This window comes from Entelurus aequoreus, linkage group LG02, assembly GCF_033978785.1.
Source record: "Entelurus aequoreus isolate RoL-2023_Sb linkage group LG02, RoL_Eaeq_v1.1, whole genome shotgun sequence".
Classification (NCBI taxonomy): Eukaryota; Metazoa; Chordata; class Actinopteri; order Syngnathiformes; family Syngnathidae; genus Entelurus; species Entelurus aequoreus.
Genome location: NC_084732.1, coordinates 32,071,665 through 32,091,076, shown reverse-complemented (window position 1 = coordinate 32,091,076; position 19,412 = coordinate 32,071,665). Strand labels below are relative to the sequence as shown.

Below are 19,412 nucleotides of genomic sequence, written 5' to 3'. Positions count from 1 at the left end.
AATTGAAATGAGCCTATGTCGTGAAGCAGGGTGTGGAGAGAAATAGATGAGCTCATTGTGAGAAATAGTAACACACACACAGGCGGCAAATTATTTGATTGGTAAAGATTGTGTTGTTGTCTTCATTTGTACAGTCATCTGTTAATTGAATATGTTATTAGTCATGTAGTATTTGATAGTCATAGCAACACGCCTCAAGAGATCTGAATTATGGCATCTTAATAGCCTTTAAAGTGTGTGTTTTAGCTACTTTTAGCTATTATTGTCAATAAAAGTGTTGTTTTATACATTTGAAAGCAAATATCTTTGTCTGTGAGCCTCATGCCTTTATGTTGTATGACTTCACTCTTATATATTTTGTTGAAACAGACAGGTAATATTTCTTTGGAGATCTATAGGTTCGACTTTTTGGGCCTGATCTACTAAAGGTTTACGTTTTGTTGAAACGTGTGCAAACTTGATAGCACACGCAAAGCTAAACTACTAAACTTGTGCAGGATTGCGTCTCTTAAATGAGCAATATAGCGTTTCTGTCTTCATAAATATGCAGAATATATGATGATTTTTAGTGCAATGTGATTTATCAAGACTGAAAGGGCCTGATCAGAATACTACGTGCTAAACAGCGTGTGCAAAAAGTTAAAGTACCCATGATTGTCACACACACACTAGGTGTGGCGAAATTATTCTCTGCATTTGACCCATCACACTTGATCACCCCCTGGGAGGTGAGGGGAGCAGTGAGCAGCAGCGGTGGCCACGTCCGGAAATCATTTTTGGTGATTTAACCCCCAATTCCAACCCTTGATGCTGAGTGCCAAGCAGGGAGGTAATGGGTCCCATTTTTATAGTCTTTGGTGTGACTCGGCCGGGGTTTGAACTCACGACCTACTTTGAGATGGGAATTGATAAGATTGTTCCTGTTCCTTTTAATTCTGCCGTTATTAAGCAACACTTTATTAATGTTTATTATGTGCATGAACAAAGGAGGGCAGTACGGTGGAACATGGGTTAGTGCATGTGCCTCACAATACGAAGCTAATCAGCTATGGATGCGGGTGCAATGTTCGCGTTGAACAAGGGGGCTGCGCATGTTTTTTTGCGAGGGGTTGCTGGTGTGGACTCCGTAGAGTCGGGTTGGGATGGACAGGCGCTGGCTTCTGCATGGACTCGGGGTCTTTGGGGGCTGTGTCCGGGCCCTCTGCTCCTCCTACTTATAGTGCACACACACTTTTAGGGGCTTTGAGGGATTGTTCTGCAGGGAGGCATGGCGGGGGGATGAGGATGCCTCTCTCCTGCTCACCCATCCCTCAATTTTAACTACATGTTAGACACTTAAGGTTTGGGGGGCTCGGCATGGTAGTGACCCACCATGGCTTTGATATCCCCCAATTTTAATCACATCATTAGTCTCCACCCACATACATATCTCCCTCACTCTACAGCACACACATCAATAGGGACTGGAGGTTGGCTGTAAAGGCTGACCACCTAATTTTAACAACACAGTAGACACTCTGGGGGCCTTATACACTGCCAGATCACATGCACGGGTGGCTTGGGGTTTGGTGGTGCAGCGCGCTCGTCATTGCGTCCTGCGGTCTGGTGGCCTGCCATTGCCGTGCAGAGACCTTGCTGAGGGTGTGAGGTTTTTAATTTAAAAACATTTTATTTCATGTATTTATTTATTTATTTTTTAATGGATGTGGATTGGGTGGTCAATTGTCTTTGCTTCCGGTTTGTGTGGCATCGTGCAGGTTCCGCTTCCAGTTGGGCGGGGTTCATGCCCGTCTGTTCCGGCCTCGCGCTGTGGGGTCTGTGTCGGTGGCTTGATGCGGGAGCAGCGCAGCCCTCTTGTTTGGTGTGGGTGCTGTGTCTCGGTTGTTTGGGTGGTGGTTTGTTTGTGCGGGTTTGGACTGGGTGGTGGAGTTTTTTAATGGGGGATGGTGTTGATGTCTTTTGTTTAAGCGTTGGAGTTCGGGCTGACTGACGAGCTGGCACTGGCTGGTCTCCATGGTCCTGTTGGCGTGTGGTTGTCTGTCGCGGTTTTTCAGTCGTTTTGATTTGATCAAGTGTTGTTGGTTGTCAGGGGTATTGCAGCAATTGTGTCTGCTGTCGTTTTTTTGTGGTGCAGGCACCCGTAGCTGCTTTGTCCGGTACGAAGGCGAGGGGGCAATGTTGTAGTTTGTGGCAGCGCGTGCACGTGTGTGTGCGTGTGCGCATGCACGTGCACATAGTTGTTGTCGGGGCTGGGGAACTTGCCGGCTTCGTTTTCGTTTGTTGTTGTGTTGGTTGGCTTGTCGGGTGTCAGCCCGGGCATGCCCTCGCGCTCTGCCTCGCCGTCCTTCGTGCCCAGTGTTGTGCCATCGTCTGGGTGCGAGGTTGTCTGGGGTTGTCCCTGGGCGGGTGCTACTGCAGCCCCTGGATCCCGCCATCCACACCTTCCGGATGCCCGTCTTGGTTGAGGCCTGCTGGGTATAGTCGCAGCGTCTATCGTGGCAGCTCGGTATGCTGCAAGGCATTCTGCAGTGTTGCAAGGCAGCCAGGTGCTGGGGTAGTGACCTTATGTGTGTCAGCTTGTCTGTGATCTCTTTTTTTTCCCATCCTCTTCCCTCAGGGGGAGGATTCCCCAGGCCAGTTGCTGGATGTTCCATCTCCGTTTTGGCTGCTTTTTTGGGAGCGGCGGGCCACGCTCTGCTCTCCTGGGTGGGTTGGGCTCATGGGGGCCCGGTTGCTGCTGTGGAGGGGCAGACTTCCCGTCCAGCTGCGGGTAGTCTCTGGGCCCCTCTGGGCGGGGCGTCCTGTCTTTCTGCTTGCGTGTGGTGTGGTCTCTCGCTGGCTTGGGGGCTGGCTGTCCCCTGTTTCTCCCGTGCTTTATCCTCTGCTGGGCGCGTCTGTCTATGGCATGCCGCTGGCCTTCCTGGGGGTCTTGTCGCTGGCCGGCATGACTGTGTGGGGCTGGATGTCCCTTGTTCGCTGGGTACCGTAACCTGCTGTTTTGGGTTGAGCTCTCTGGGTGCCTGGGGCCGTTCTTTGGCTCCCGCACACACTGGGAGACAAATATATTGTATATACAAATACACATACATACTCACATACACACAATTATTCATACATATATACATACATACGTACATTCATTCATACATATATACGCGTACACAATGGTACTTACCCACATACATATGTACCTACATTCCCACATACAGTACATACACAAAGACAGTACATACATACACACTCACGTTACATACATCTACACGCACATTCACTGGACAAACATACATATACACATACTGTACATATACATTCACTGTACAAACATACATATACACATACTGTACATATACAAGCACATATGCATACATACACTGATGCATATAATCATGTTTCATCAAACATATCAACGTTGTTCCCATAGGCATAGGGGAAACTGGGTAAAACATGGCACACTAACAAAGCTTAACCTATTGTTACTAAAGCAATCTACAAGGTTAATACACACATCTCTTTCTTCCCCTCCATTTATCTGCTTTCTTTTGTAATGTAAGTTATTATTACATATATGTATTGTTGCATTAGAAACAGTTGTATTTGTTGATAATAGAGATAACTATTATTATTCATTATCAATAGTGCTATTTATATTGGTATTTGTATTGCTCCATTTGTAGTGCAATAATGTTCATTGTCATTTCTGTGTTTTTAATATTTACTTCACTAACTGCTGCTTTGCTATTTATTTTGTATCATATTTGCATAGCGTATTTGCTAATGTTTCTGTTGTTGTTGTTGTCTCTCTGTCTTATGCCCCTCTTGTCAATGCAATTTTTCCCCCTCTGTCTTTCTTTTTTACCCTTCTTTCTATCCCTTTCTGCTCTGGTCTAGCTGAGCCAAACATTAATATAAATCCATTTAATAAAGTCAAATACAGATAAGGCAGCAAGAGAGGTATCCCACACTTTTTTCCCGCACTCTTGTAAAGTAAATCTCTACAGCAAATATGGGCACCTACATCAACAATATAATTTGCCTGAGTGGCTGGACAGAACAACAAAAAAAAAAATTGTGGATAGACAAAGCCCGAAAGCGGTACGCGCTCCCGTAGCTTGCCGGCGGGAATCAATTTTTGGCAGGGAATCAGTTTTTGGCACAACACTGGAAGCAGCAAATACTAGAATTAACTTACAGTTGTGTAGATGCCGTGATCGATGACTGGCCTGCTGATGGTATCATAGCAGTAAAAATGAAATGTGTCCTCTTCACTTTCTCCCAGCTGTACAGGTATTAGGATGCGGAACATGTAAAATACACACATTTTGTTTTTCACGGTGACCTCTTCTTCTCGCATGGAAAAGCATCTGATTGGCTCAAGTTCAAAACTAACCCCTTCCCCTCTTTCAATGTACGCCATTAAAGAGCTGTGATTGGATGTAGTCCGAACTTGTCCCACCCATCAACAAGACGAAATCAAATATGATTGATTTTGTTTCTGTCAACATTTTCGTCTCATATTTATACGTTAACTAACATGTCAGTTAATTGTGTTATTGTCTTGTCAGTTAATTGTGTTATTGTCTTGTCAGTTAATTGTGTTATTGTCTTGTCAGTTAATTGTGTTATTGTCTTAGTCAATGTGCCTTTGATTTGATTACTTATCAACCTATTTTTACCTGCTGTGTTGTAAAAAAACACAACCCAAATAAAATAAAGAGCTTGCAGCCCAGGGCGGCCACGGCGGGCTCTGTGGGCGGGCACGGCCTGCCATGACGCCGGAACTGGTTTTAATACACGAAAACCTTTGGTAGGTCAGGCCTAAAGTGTTTTGGGACTGCTGTTTTGCGTCATTTAGCACATTTAAAACGTGCGTGCAAACTGGCACAGTTACGCACAAATGTCTTTGAGAAATGAGGCAATCACACTGCAAAGACTGACGATTAGACAGATAATTATCTGTCCTACATGTGCTTATCAACATACTGTATTTGGTCTATCAAGAATAACCACCTCCAAAGACATGCACCTGAGGATAGGTTGATTGGCAACACAAAATGGGCCCTAGTGTGTGAATGTTGTCTGTCTATCTGTGTTGGCCCTGCAATGAGGTGGCGACTTGTCCGGGGTGTACCCCGCCTTCCGCCCGGCTGCAGCTGAGATGGGCTCCGGCACCCGCCGCGACCCCGAACGGGACAAGCGGTAGGAAATGGATGGATGGAAGAATAAAAAAAAAATAGACTTCCATTCAGCAATACCATTTTAACATGTTATAGCTGTTGCATGACTTAAGGGGCTGATTGTGCTGCATATTCCAAAACATAACAAAACAACACAGGTTGGATGGACCGTTGCAACCCATCATGTCATGAATTTGGAGGGACATGAGTATCTCCAAGGTAACACCTTGATATACCCGCAACATCGCCATTTAAAAAAGGTGGTCTGCATCTTGTTATCAATTGTTTGTTTATAGTTTGCAAACGCTGTTTAGCGGTGTTTGGATCTTAGTAAATCAGGCCCTTTTGGGCTGTATTTCCATTTTAGTTTTGAGTAGTTTGACCATTGAACCAACTAAGATCCAATGGTCCGCTGTACTGCAAAGACAAATTAGACACTAAATTTCCCCTTCTTCCATTCTTGAAGGTGCGGTCCTTGTCAGCAATTGCAGATACATTTCCCCCAGTGATCTATGGAGTGGCATTCTAGGAGCGTTTCCTGTCCAAATCAGTTGATAAAGTGCACTTGGCTCTTTTCCATCTTCTCTGCACCTCGCAAAGAAAAGCACTAAAAGTCACAGCGTGCCGCTCATTGGGAAGACGTGTCTAGGTTCAGAGTGGGCATGTACAGTGCACAGGGTGGGAGTTGGGTCAGCGGCTGGAAGTAGAAACCAAAAAAAAGAGTAACATACTTTGATGGTAATCTAGGTCAGGGCCTGATTCATTTTCCTGGCGAGCTTCTATAGCCCGTATTGATTTTTAACCCATGTACATCCCAAGATACAAAGCACTCCCGCACATAGGAGGCTTTTTCATTAAACTTGCCTTCCAGTTGGGTCAGTTCGAGGTTGGGCCAAGTTCTCTTCATAAACCCATCCAATTTATCAGGAGGATTCAGGCTACGCAGTAGGCAGGTTATAAAATGCCGCCTTTTGGTCCAATTTCTCCAAAAAGGTTGGACCAGAATGTGTGAGATTTAACAATATAGGCTTGGATATTTGCATTGGATTATCATTCCATAATCTGATGGAAAACATTTTAGGGTTTATATAATTCATTTAAGTGTGTTTTATTTAGGGGATTTGCAATTTTCATACGCAAATAGGGCTTCAATGGATGTCACCGTCTAGTCGTTTATACTTTTACAATCGTACTTAAATTTACGAGTAAAATATGTTCCACAACTGAGCTCATAACCCAAAACACTTATTCCAAATCATCCCCACCCATTGAAATTAATTTGAATCAATGTAATTTTCTAAACAGCATAATTTGAACAAGCCTTCTAAACAGAAAAACTATTTTAGGGTATGAAGTATTGTTTGAAAATCAATATAATAGCATTAACTACCAGTGTTGGGTTAGTTGCTGAAAAACAGTAACTAATTACAGTTACTAGTTACTTTATTTCAAAAGTAACTCAGTTACTAACTCAGTTACTTACACCAAAAAGTAATGTGTTACTGTGAATAGTAATTATTTAGTTACTTCTTTTTTTCTTCTTTTTTTTTTTCAAGGCTCCCATTAATGCCCTTTTAGCCTTCATTTCAGTACTGTTATTGCACTGGAGAATAATACAATCTGTTGATCAACTTGACATGCATTTGCATCACTGAACTCTGCTAAGCAATGTGCTCTACATACAACACACAAAGACAAAGATATGTTTCAAAGGGCCAATTTGTTTCAGGCCAGAACAAATTAAAAAAACTATTTTAAATAGCTGCAACATAACATACATAAGTAACAAACAGCATAATAACAACATAGAAGTAAACCAAGAAAGGCACACACTACATACACAAAGCCTAACCAGGCGTTTTTTTCTCAAGGAATTCTGAAACAAAATCATGTTTGAAGCCCAGCACACTCTACACATTTCCCCAGTTTTAGTTTAGAGAAAAGGAAAGATTGGCCTGGCCCACTAGCATCCCTCTTTATGTTTGAGAACGTTATAGTTTATACATTTAGAGTGATGTGATAATCAAACACTCTAGAAGTCTAGAATGAAAGAGTATATAAGAGAATTGACAGAGTGTGTACCTTCAGTTCTGAATGATGAGCAGAGGCAGAGTTAATCCTTAAGTGGTGGTGGAGGGGAAGTGGCATCGGAGTCTGTGTCTCTCTTTACTAGCTTCGTCGAAGCATGTTGCTTTTGTAGCTGTTTCAGCAGATTTGAATTGCTGTTTTGGGCAGTAGATGGGATCTTTGATCCAAGACACAACTTACATTTAACTAAAATATTATTTTCTTTGTGCTCGACAAAAGAAAAGTAGTGAGAATATCTACATATTTGACCAACTCGACGCAGCTCCGCCATGATCAGACATGCCCCCCCTTCCCTCCCTCCCCACACCCACGCACAGAGACACACAGAGTGCGCGTCTCTCTTCTCCGGCTTGTGACACAAGAAGAATCAGAGGGACGACACTACAGCGCTCCAATAAAACACACTCAGATTTTCTGTTTCTAACAGATACTACATAAAAAATAACGTAAAATAACGCAGTAACGCATCATGTAGTAACGGTAACTGAGTTACTGAATATAAAAAATAACACCTTAGATTACTAGTTACCGCCGAAACTAAAGGCGTTACAGTGCGTTAGTCCCAACACTGTTAACTACTAACAACTACAGTAGTTTTCTGATATAGTCTAATATTGTACATCATTTACCTTGGAGACTAATACAGTCCAGTGTTGCCATGTCCGCTTATTCGAAGCGACTTTTGCGCTTGTTTGTCCTCATAAAATCCAACATACAGCTGTGGACAAATACTACTTCAACCGGTGGCGGAAATACCCATTACTCAAATTATATAAGTTTAACAAAAAGTTGAGAGTTAGGTTGTAAGTTGTGGTTGTTGTTAGTTCCGTCCAAATTAGTATCTCTCAGAATGCTGATTTTTTTCTTAAGCAACATTTAAAACTCCATTAGAATGTCATGTAAAATTAAATGATGTGTTTCAATTTGTTGCCATTAGACAAATCTAACAATAAAACATTTGCGTTTTAGTGTGTATGGTGACACTGAAGTCACATAACTAATGGTACTACACCACATCACAACAAGGGCATTTTTAGTAATGGTTTATAAATGGGTTATAAATTAGTCATTGACTCTGTTTTAATGTTTTATAAAGGTGTAATCAATTGCTGAAAGCCATATGGTCATTGGACATTTATTATTTTTCCTATAACCTGTCCTCAATCTAACACGTTGTCTCTTGTCCCCTATTCTCTCACAAGACCATGTGTGTGGTTTTGAGGACGAGAGGATCTGCGGTTTTTCTCAAGACCGTAGCGATGTCTTTGACTGGACACGACAGAATCACCTGACCCAGAATCCAAAACGATCTGCCAATACAGGCCCTGAGACGGATCGCAGTGGAACCAAAGAAGGTGTGAATGAAACAGCATTGTTTTCATATATACAGCTGGATATATACACAGCGGCGTCTGGTATGTACAGTTATGTACAAGTTCCAATTTTGCATTTCATTGCCCATAACTGTGGTGCGTTCAAAGACCCTAGATTAAGTTACAGAGGTATCCTTAGTTTTTAAAAAAAAAGGGGGAGACAGAACTTCCAAGAGTTGCACTCATGATAATATAATCATAATAATAATGATTAATGCTGTGAAATTAATACATTTTTGATCAGATTAATCCCACTTTTGAAATTGGATTAACCATGAAAAATAATTGGCTTGCATAATGCACAAATGCAGAATGCTTTTTTTTAAATGTGTTTTTTGAATGCACTTTATTAATTTGCTCAAAACTTGCTGTATAACAACCAGCGCTGCCTTTCACGAAACCATCTGTGGTTAAGGTAAAAGGGCATGTGGGTCAAAATAAATTGCATGATTAATCTGCCTATATACACGACTAATGCAGTATTTTTGTGATTAATCACAAGTTAACTCGTTACATTTGAAGAATGTATTGTTATGATTCGTACTACCCACTGATTGTATTCATATATGTATCAGCTGATCTCTACTTAACGCTCTGAAGTAAAGGGAAATTTGACATGTTTACAATCATATGTAAGTGAACAATGGCAAGTTATACAAAACCAAATGTATGCAATAATTAATTGTGTAATGCATGTAAACATATCAAGTGTGTGTGTATGGGGCAGTGACATTTTAGGCTGGGATGGGGGGCCCTTTAGAAGTCTTGTTTATGGGATTCCAGAATTTAGTGCTCCACTCCTGTATATACATAACAATGAGTTCTTATTTCCAGGCTACTACATGTACATCGAGGCATCTCGACCTCGTGTTCAAGGGGACAAGGCTCGTTTGCTGTCTCCACTTTTTAATGTGACCACGGTCAGAGGTCCCAAGGGGTCTGGCAGAGTACCTTACTGCGTCTCCTTCTACTACCACATGAAGGGCAAACACATTGGTGAGTAGACGTCTTCAACGTCCCAGTAGAACATGCAGTAAAGTAACGATGTACCTTAGTGACAAGCTTGCGTGCTTATGTGAAGGTTCTTATTCTGTTTGATTCACAATTGAAGAGATAAACGAATCAACAATAATAATGAAAGTGGAGGAGCGACAAGAGTTCTGTTTGTTTTTGTTTCCAAAGTATGTGTGTGTTCGAATGTAGGCAGTGGGCGTGTGATTTATAGCATTGACACGACACAATCAGTCACTTGGGTAAGCTGTTCATCATAATATGCTCTGTCACACAGCTAGAAGGCATATACAGCTCGGAGCCTACAAACCCCAGCACACGCACACACACACACACACACACACACACACACACACACACACACACACACACACACACACACACACACACACACACACACACACAAACTCCTATTCCCATCAGAGTTACATCAGACTTGCACACATCATACAATGTGCACACAAAGACTCAGTAGCATGCACATGTGGGTAGTCTGCCTACCGAAGTTTCTACTCTAAATATTACTATATAAAATAAATATACACACGCATATATATATATATATATATATATATATATATATATATATATATATATATATATATATATATATATATATATAAGTTTGGTTATTTTATGAATTTATTATGGGTCTACGGAAAATGTGACCAAATCTGCTGGGTCAAAAGTATACAAACAGCAATGGTAATATTTGGTTACATGTCCCTTGGCAAGTTTCACTGCAATAAGGCGCTTTTGGTAGCCATCCACAAGCTTCTGGTTGAATTTTTGATCACTCCTCTTGACAAAAATTGGTGCAGTTCAGCTAAATTTGTTGGTTTTCTGACATGGACTTGTTTCTTCAGCATTGTCCACACGTTTAACTCAGGATTTTGGGAAGGCCATTCTAAAACCTTAATTCTAGCCTGATTTAGCCATTCCTTTACCACTTTTGACATGTGTTTGGGGTCATTGTCCTGTTGGAACACCCAAATGCGCCCAAGATGGCTGATGATTTTAGTTTGTTGTGAAGAATTTGGAGGTAATCCTCCTTTTTCATTGTCCCATTTACTCTCTGTAAAGCACCAGTTCCATTGGCAGCAAAACAGGCCCAGAGCATAATACTACCACCACCATGCTTGACGGTAGGAATGGTGTTTTTAGGATTAAAGGCCTCACCTTTTCTCCTCCAAACATATTGCTGGGTATTGTGGCCAAACAGCTCAATTATTGTTTCATCTGACATCACATGGACAAAGATAAGACCTTCTGGAGGAATGTTCTGTTGATTCCGCATTGTTGATTCTGAAGGCTTCAAGCAGATTTGGTACAGCATGGCAACATAAACTAGCTGAATTCTGATTGGATAAAAACTCTATAACCTAAAATCAACAGCACTGGAAGGAGCATAATATGACATGAAGAGAATATGAATACTTTTAGATATTTAGGGAAAGAAAAAACAAAATTACTTTTATTTTTAATTATGATCATGATTTCTGGTTATTTTAGGCCAGCAGAGAAGGCCTTGCTGGCCCTGACGGCACACCCAGATTTAACCTTCTCTATTAATTAATAAAATGTAATATTGAGCCTGCTAATCATTCTGTAATTGAGGACTTGGATGTCAACTCTTCTCACAGCGAAAAATAGTCGTTTATTGTCGGGAGAACAACTTGCTATGGCTTTGAACCTGATCATTTCATAAGGTAAGCGTGGCTTTGAACCTCATAATTTCAAAAGGTTGACTTCGTTTTATCCATTTCTGTTCACTTGTGAAAATATAAATGCAACGCTTTTGTTTTTGCTCACATTTTTCATGAGTTGAACTCAATGATCTAAAACTTTAACTCTATACGGGGACGGCGTGGCGCGGTTGGGAGAGTGGCCGTGCCAGCAACCTGAGGGTTCCTGGTTCAATCCCCACCTTCTACCAACCTCGTCACGTCTGTTGTGTCCTTGAGCAAGACACTTCACCCTTGCTCCTGTTGGGTCGTGGTTAGCGCCTTGCATGGCAGCTCCCGCCATCAGTGTGTGAATATGCGTGTGAATGGGTGAATGTGGAAATAGTGTCAAAGCGCTTTGAGTACCTTGAAGGTAGAAAAGCGCTATACAAGTATAACCCATTTACCATTTATACACAAAATACCTGTTCCTCTCAAATATTGTTCACAAACCTGTCTAGATCCTAGTTAGTGAGCACTTCTTTTTTGACAAGATAATCCATGTATACTGACTATTCTAAAGTATATAAGTAACTCACCTCCCTGCTTTTATCCCATTCACATCGAACACTGGTCGTCCGCATGAGAGGCGAGTGTGCTGACCACTGGACTAAAAGCCTGTGCTTTTTGCTCAGTAGTCAGCACACTTGTCTCTCATGCGGACGACCAGTGTTTGCGTCCTCATTCTAAATTGTATAAAAGCAGGGGGTCAAATCAGCTGGGTTACATTGGTGCCGTTACCCGGATGAGAGTAAGGTTTGAAAACACTGACTTTGAAACACTTTTGCAAAACAGCTTTATTCGTAAATTGAGACAACGTTGATGTCTAACATTGGATCCATGTTGTGGTTGGGAAATTACCAAAATTAGCGTCAGAACCTGACGTTGATTCAACGTTGTCAAAAAGCATGTTGTTTCAACGTTAAGTTTGAGTAGCCCAACGTCTGGACCTAATTCATCAATTTTTTTAACGTTGTTTCAATATCTTGGGCCTGCTTGGTCAACACAGCGCAGTGCTGGCTGCTTTTAGTCCAGTGGTCAGCTCACTTGCCTTTCAATACGAACGACCAGGGTTGGAGTCTCTGTGCGGAATGCGGTAAAAAGGCAAGGGGGCCCAACGAGCTGGGTTACATGTATACAAGTTTTTTTTCTATATAATTTTTCCTTCTACAGTACTGTGGTAAAAATAGTTGTTAACATGTTTAGAACCTTTTTCAGCAAGTGTAGCTATTAAAAGGCTAGTTCTGTTCACAGATAAAGAAATGGTTTAAACCAGGGGTGTCAAACTCATTTTAGATCGGGGGCCACATGGAGAAGAATCTACTTCCAAGTGGGCCAGATTGGTAAAATCACGGCACAATAATTTAAAAATAAAGACAACTTCAGATTGTTTTCTTTGTTTAAAAATAGAACAAGCACATTCTGAAATTGTAGAAATCATAATGTTGTTGTTTTGTTTTTTTACAATTACCTGTTGTGGTTAATAGTATACATATTTTATTTTTGTCGTTATTTATATTTTCTGAATACATTATGTGATAATGTTCATTAGTCAACTCATTGGTGTTAATTTTCAATCTATCAAGATAAAAAAATTATATAAAAATCAAATTACAGTATGTTATTTAGGATAATTTTCCTCGACTAACATCAAGTGGTTTATTTTGTACATATGTAGCATCATCTACAAAGATACAAATAATTGCTATTGCGACATCCAGTGGACACATTTAGAACAGCTGTTTCTTTCATTAAAACATTTCAGGTACATTTTCATACTTAGCAAACTCAACCCGCGGGCCGGATAAAACCTGTTCGCGGGCCTGATCCGGCCCTCGGGCCGTATGTTTGACACCACTGGTTTAAACCTTCTTCTCTCTCTCTCTCTCTCTCTCTCTCTCTCTCTGTCTCTCTCTCTCTCTCTCTCTCGACCGGCTGTTGTATTCAAGAAGACTCGGGATTGAGATCATAAACACAACAAGGAAAATATTTACAGAGGTCATAAATTCAAGAAGAAACAGGGCCATTCTCTCAGAGGCGTCTATAAAATCATAGTTCCCATTACTGGTGGTCTTGTGCTGGTGGCTCGCAGCAAGGCAACATCTGTCACCCGGCGCTTGGCGGCGATTAGAACACTGTGTTAGCAGTTTACGCCCCACTCCTCTACAAGCGTCCCCTTCATCTACACCGTCGTTCTCCCATTCGCTTCCAATATGTTGTCACTTTAATTGCCTCACTTCGGCCGATTCGGCGCTCCAGTCAGGCAGACGCAGCAAGGCTCCCGACGACAACATAGAGAACCAGCTGAGGGTACGACACAGAAGGGGGTTGGACGGTCAGGGGGAAAAGTAGCAAGGCGAGAGTGGGAGGACAATAATACAAAAAACCTATGTCGATGGCGCTTCAGAGCATAGAGGATGCACTAAAAGAGTGAGGATGAGACAAAGATGCAAGATGATGTAAAAGGGCTTGAGTAGAGAGCTGCAGGAAAGGCCTTTAACACAAGATGATGACACTAAAAGCATGGTTTTTACATCTGTCTAAGTACTCCGCCAGCCTAAAGAGACAGTACATTATTGAAAAGCAAACATGTGCTGGATATGTTGTTTTGTAACACCATGTACTTAACCATAGAGGGAAATACTACACACTTTATTCTGGCAGCCACACATGAACAACATTTCGTCAAGTTCCTGTGGCAGCCAGCGAGAGTGTTTTAGTTTGGCTCGCTTTTTTAACACAGTGCCACTGGCAGGCGGACTTGGAACTGTCGGACTGTTTTGACATCACAGCGATGGAAGGAAAACGAACGCTTATTTAAATGTTCTTTGACTCGTATGGCGGAGACTTTTAATTAAACCGGCATGATTTACTGTGGGAGAAACTTGCCTGGCATGTGTTGAAGAGCGTTTGGTTTGAAATGAAAACATAATGCACCGCACTTAGTTGACGTTGAGAGCCCGATCTTCTAAGATTCAGCGTGTGCAAACTACTTAGGTGCGTGTACTATTAGTGGGTGTGTTGCGGGGCGGGTGATCTATTAAGACTGTGTGTATAATCGATCACAAGTGGAAAAGTGGTGCAGACCCTCCTATTTACATGATGTTGTTTTGTGTTCTACCCAGCTCTCACCATAGAGACACTCATTATCCTCCACACTAACAGTTTTCATGCTCCTGCCTGTGGCGTTTTTTTATTTAATTTTTTTAAACATGCAGCAGACAAATATATCACATGCTTCTTTTTCTGGGCATTTTAGAAGCAGTCCGTCAATGCGATATACAACGGAACCTACTTTTTAGTGAGCAGAATTAAGGTGTACTCTGGGAGATGCTAGCCCGAACTGCGAGTGTGTGCTTGAAGGATATAAGGCAAGAAAGTGCATATTGTAAGATTTATTTTTTTCATATACATTTATTTATATTTGCCAACGTTTCGGTTTACAAACCATATGCGAACCATGTCTTTGTGTGCGAACGCTTCGTTAATTAATTTTGTGTCAAGCTGGCAGCCATTTTGTGCTTGCTCATATTAAAGTGATTGAGGAAGCGGCTTCCTCTAACGGCAATTTTTAATTGTGATGACAGCAGAGTTTTTTCACAACAAGAGTAGAAGACACCAGCGTGTCTTTCAAACGCACACCCATACAGACTGCACCTTTGCAGAGCCTCTCTCTCTCTCTCTCTCTCTCTCTATCTCTCTCTCTCTCTCTCTCTCTCTCTCTCCCTCTCTTACCCACACACTGCACACAGATAGCCAACAGAGCTTGTTGTCTTGTTGTTTTGACTTCTTTTTAAATAGATGGTTAATTCATCACCACTTTAGTATGTTTGTTTGATACAAACTACAGTAAAGCACTTTAGATTATGTTCAAAGTGTACAAACCTTCACTAAAATAGGGACTTTTCGTCGAGGCTAGAACCAATTACTGTTTTTTCCGGACTATAGAGCGCACCAGATATAAACCGCACCCACTACATTTGAAAAGAAACAATATTTTTCCACATTTTAGCTACACCGGACTATAAGCCGCATATATATATATATATATATATATTTATATATATATATATATATATATATATATATATATATATATATATATATATATATATATATATATATATATATATATATATATATATATATATATATAAATATATATATGTTTTTAAATGAGTTATTTACACAGAAATATTTTGTAAATGTTTATTTACATCTCTTAATCGTTTCCAAACAGTGCCCGTAAAAATGGCTGAATAAAAAAAACTGAAGTCATCATCATGGACCCACTAGCTGCGGAAGTTAGCTCTCCAATCAGTTACACGGACTCAATAACTCCATGATGACGTCTCGGTGAATTTAGTTAGGAAGAATGCCGTTGTGTGTTAACAGTACTAACACAGACACTCGTAAACGTGTTAGCATGTTAGCTAATGCTAATGCTAACGACGCTAGCGTCATTACATTACGATAGCACGCACAAATGTGCATGAAAACACACCGACAGACATTACACATAGGTCGGTTTAGTAAGTATAAACAATTTTAGCTATACTGGCAACACGGTGGGACAGGGGTTAGTGCATGTGCCTCACAATACGAAGGTCCTGAGTAGTCCTGAGTTCAATTCCGGGCTCGGGATCTTTCTGTGTGGAGTTTGCATGTTCTCCCCGTGACTGCATGGGTTCCCTCCGGGTACTCCGGCTTCCTCCCACCTCCAAAGACATGCACCTGGGGATAGGTTGATTGGCAACACTAAATTGGCCCTTGTGTGTGAATGTGAGTGTGAATGTTGTCTGTCTATCTGTGTTGGCCCTGTGATGAGGTGGCGACTTGTCCAGGGTGTACCCTACCTTCCGCCCGAATGCAGCTGAGATAGGCTCCAGCACCCACTGCGACCCCAAAAGGGACAAGTGGTAGAAAATGGATGGATGGATGTTAAACTTACAATCGTTGCCTGGAGTAATAAATGAAGAATACATACGAATAGCAACGCTATGGACTGCGAGAAGACTAAACAGCACTCTACTTCCAGTTGAAAGCACTGAATGGAAGGACACTGCCGCACCTGCAGTGAGTGAACTCTTCCAAAAGATGACGTCATAGCACAAACAATAAAACATCTCAGTGTATTTTCTTGGTTTTTTTTTTGTTACTATATTACTATGGCCGTCAGCAAAGAAAAATCCATGAATTAGCTACACCGTTTTATAAGCCGCAGGGTTCAAAGTGTAGGAAAAAAAATAGCGGCTGATATTCCGGACGGTATTCATGTTTACATTGTTTCTGATGAAAAACGCTGCTTCACTATACTAACTTTTCGGTTTACGAATCATGTTCAAGAACCAATGACGTTTGTAAATCGAGGTTCCACTGTAGGTTAATATTATATCTCCTACATGAAAAATGAACACTACAAATAACATTGTTAGCAGACAACATGTCTGCTGTCTCCAAATCAGACTTCAGTGGATCATCAGCTCAAAAACTGAATTGATAAACAGATGATATGGCTAGTGTTATTAAATTAACAGATATTACCGTATTGTTTAGACCTTAGGGCGCACCGGATTATAAGGCGCACTGCCAATGAGCAGGTCTATTTTCATACAAAAAGCACAACTTATTATAAGGTGTTTTAAAGGGGTCATATTATAATTTTCAACTATATTTAAAACACTTCCTTGGGTCTACATAACACGCAAATATAAATATTATGCATATAAATGAAGACAGACACATGCTAAATGGATTGCCCCTCTACTTTGCTCATTTAAAGGGTAACTGCACTTTTTGGGGAATTTTGCCTATCGTTCACAATCATTATGAAAGACATGACGACGAATGTATTTTTGTTAAGCATTCCAACTCGTAAATAAACGTAAACAAAAGTCCACATACAGCACAACCAATGGGAAGTCCTTTATTCCGCCCATGAAACCCAATTTAAAAAACATCCAATAAGCGCCAACAATACTCCATTTACATTTCGTGACTTGAATAATAACCAAATATCAGTGATATTGTTATTATAACGCAGACAAACTATTTATAGCCAATGTTGACATGATCGAGTGTTTAGCTGTTTCCTTTACTCATTAAACATTATTGTAGATTATAAATAAATGCCTCTCACCTTGATAGTAGAAGCATGAGGACGTATTCCGACAAATTGGTACGCTTTGACAGCCAATTCGGACCCGGTAATGGCGAGAATGACACAAAAAGACTCTTGGTTTAACCCGCCTTCGTGAGGATTATGAGTCATTTTTCATCTAAAACGAAAATATAACAAGATTCTATCAGTTGACATCCTAATGACACCAGACATTGTACAGTAAGTGATGTTTTATTATGTTTGTTGGCTCTCATGAAGTCTGCCGTGAGTAGAAATCAGTGATGTAGTGGGGAAAAACATTTTTTTTAAATGAATGATAAATGATGCTTAAAATGATCAAAATACGTAAATATTAAATGTTATTATATATGTGCCCTACATTACATATATACTTACAGCATGTATAAGTAAAACCTTAATGGAGGTGTATGGATATTGTTTTTATTGACAGAATAGGGCGACTTCAATAGGCTCCATTGTAAGCGGACTTGTGATCACGTGTTTAATATTTAGAATGCATCAAAAAAAATAACATCTGTCTTCTTGTCTTTCATAATGATTGTGAACAATAGGCAACATTTAAAAAAAAGTGCAGTTCCCCTTTAAAAGACACAATCCTCTGCGCACAAGTTTAGTATATCAGTTTTGTGTGCGTTATCAAGTTTGCACATGTTTTTATACACTCAAACTTTTAGGACATCAGGCCCTAAATGTGTCGTCTTATCTCAAATAATGGCTCATATATGGACAATTATCCTGCATATAGTCTGTGATGGACACTAAAGCAACATTTGGCGGTTTTAGCGCGATGCCCTACAATAATGTGTCCATGCCGTTGCAGGAGACAGGAAGGTTTGTTTTTGGGGTGGTGTGTTTATTTTAGAAGCTTCAAGGCACATGAGGGTCAGACTGGGGAAATAATTCATGTCAGCAAATTTCTACATGACAGAAATTGAAGAGTTGCACAGCTAATAATAATTGTGTGTGAGTGTGAGTGTGTGTGCGTGTGCGTGTGAGTGTGTTTGTGTTGGTGTGTGTGTATGTTTGTGTGTGTACATGTATGTGTGTGTGTGTGTGTGTGTGTATGTGTGTGTGTGTGCAGCTTTAATTGAGCTGTGCTTTTCTAAGAACCCTCCCTGATACTCAACTTTACAACAGTCAACAGACTTATTCTCCTCTTCATTGTGTCTGTCGGGTAAAGGTGGGAATCCGCCTTTGTGTTTTTTTTACATTGCGTTTTATAATTATATTCATTTAAATGTCGAGTGACAGCTGGCTCCGACATTTGACTTTTCACACTATAATATTGGTTCATTAAATAATACTAATATTGTACAAATATTGGTTTTAAACTTACCACTACCACCACTACAACTAAAAGTAATGATAATGTTTATAATCATCATTTTGAATACTACATATGATTATATGATGTAACATTTCAAATAAATCTGTTTAATACAGTAATAATGAAAACGGTAGTAATATTTAGTGTTGTGGAACATTTTTTTTTATATATTATAACATTAAATCTTTGTTTTGTTAAATAATATTATTATTGCAGTTTAAATAATACACATCATTTTATAATTGTAATGAAATAATAATGGCAAAAACCTATTTTTTCAATGATTACAAATTGCAGTCAACAATAAATAAAATAATATTATTATACAATATTTATAATAAGTAAAACATATGTAATTAAAATAGCAGTTTTAAAGTATTATTATTAATAATCATACTACGTTTTTTTTTGCTTTTCGGTGAGGGGTAATGATAATAATTCAAATAATTATAATACTGATATTATTAATAATAATAATGACGCGTACTAAATTAAAATATAATAATAATTATACTTAATGTTGATAATAATAGTAGTAATTATAATAAACGATAAAAACATATTTTCAGTCAC

General features: G+C 40.1%; 1 protein-coding gene across 4 annotated transcripts in view; it reads left to right on the top strand.

Annotated features, from left to right (window-relative positions):
* LOC133632656 (MAM domain-containing glycosylphosphatidylinositol anchor protein 1) overlaps window positions 1–19,412 on the top strand; it is a 596,928-nt gene that overhangs the window by 490,629 nt on the left and 86,887 nt on the right. For all 4 annotated transcript variants that reach the window (XM_062025233.1, XM_062025218.1, XM_062025227.1 and 1 more), the window contains 2 exons: window positions 8,465–8,617; window positions 9,470–9,631. In XM_062025233.1, the coding sequence (XP_061881217.1) occupies window positions 8,465–8,617; window positions 9,470–9,631 (315 nt within the window). The remainder of the gene's footprint in view (window positions 1–8,464; window positions 8,618–9,469; window positions 9,632–19,412) is intronic.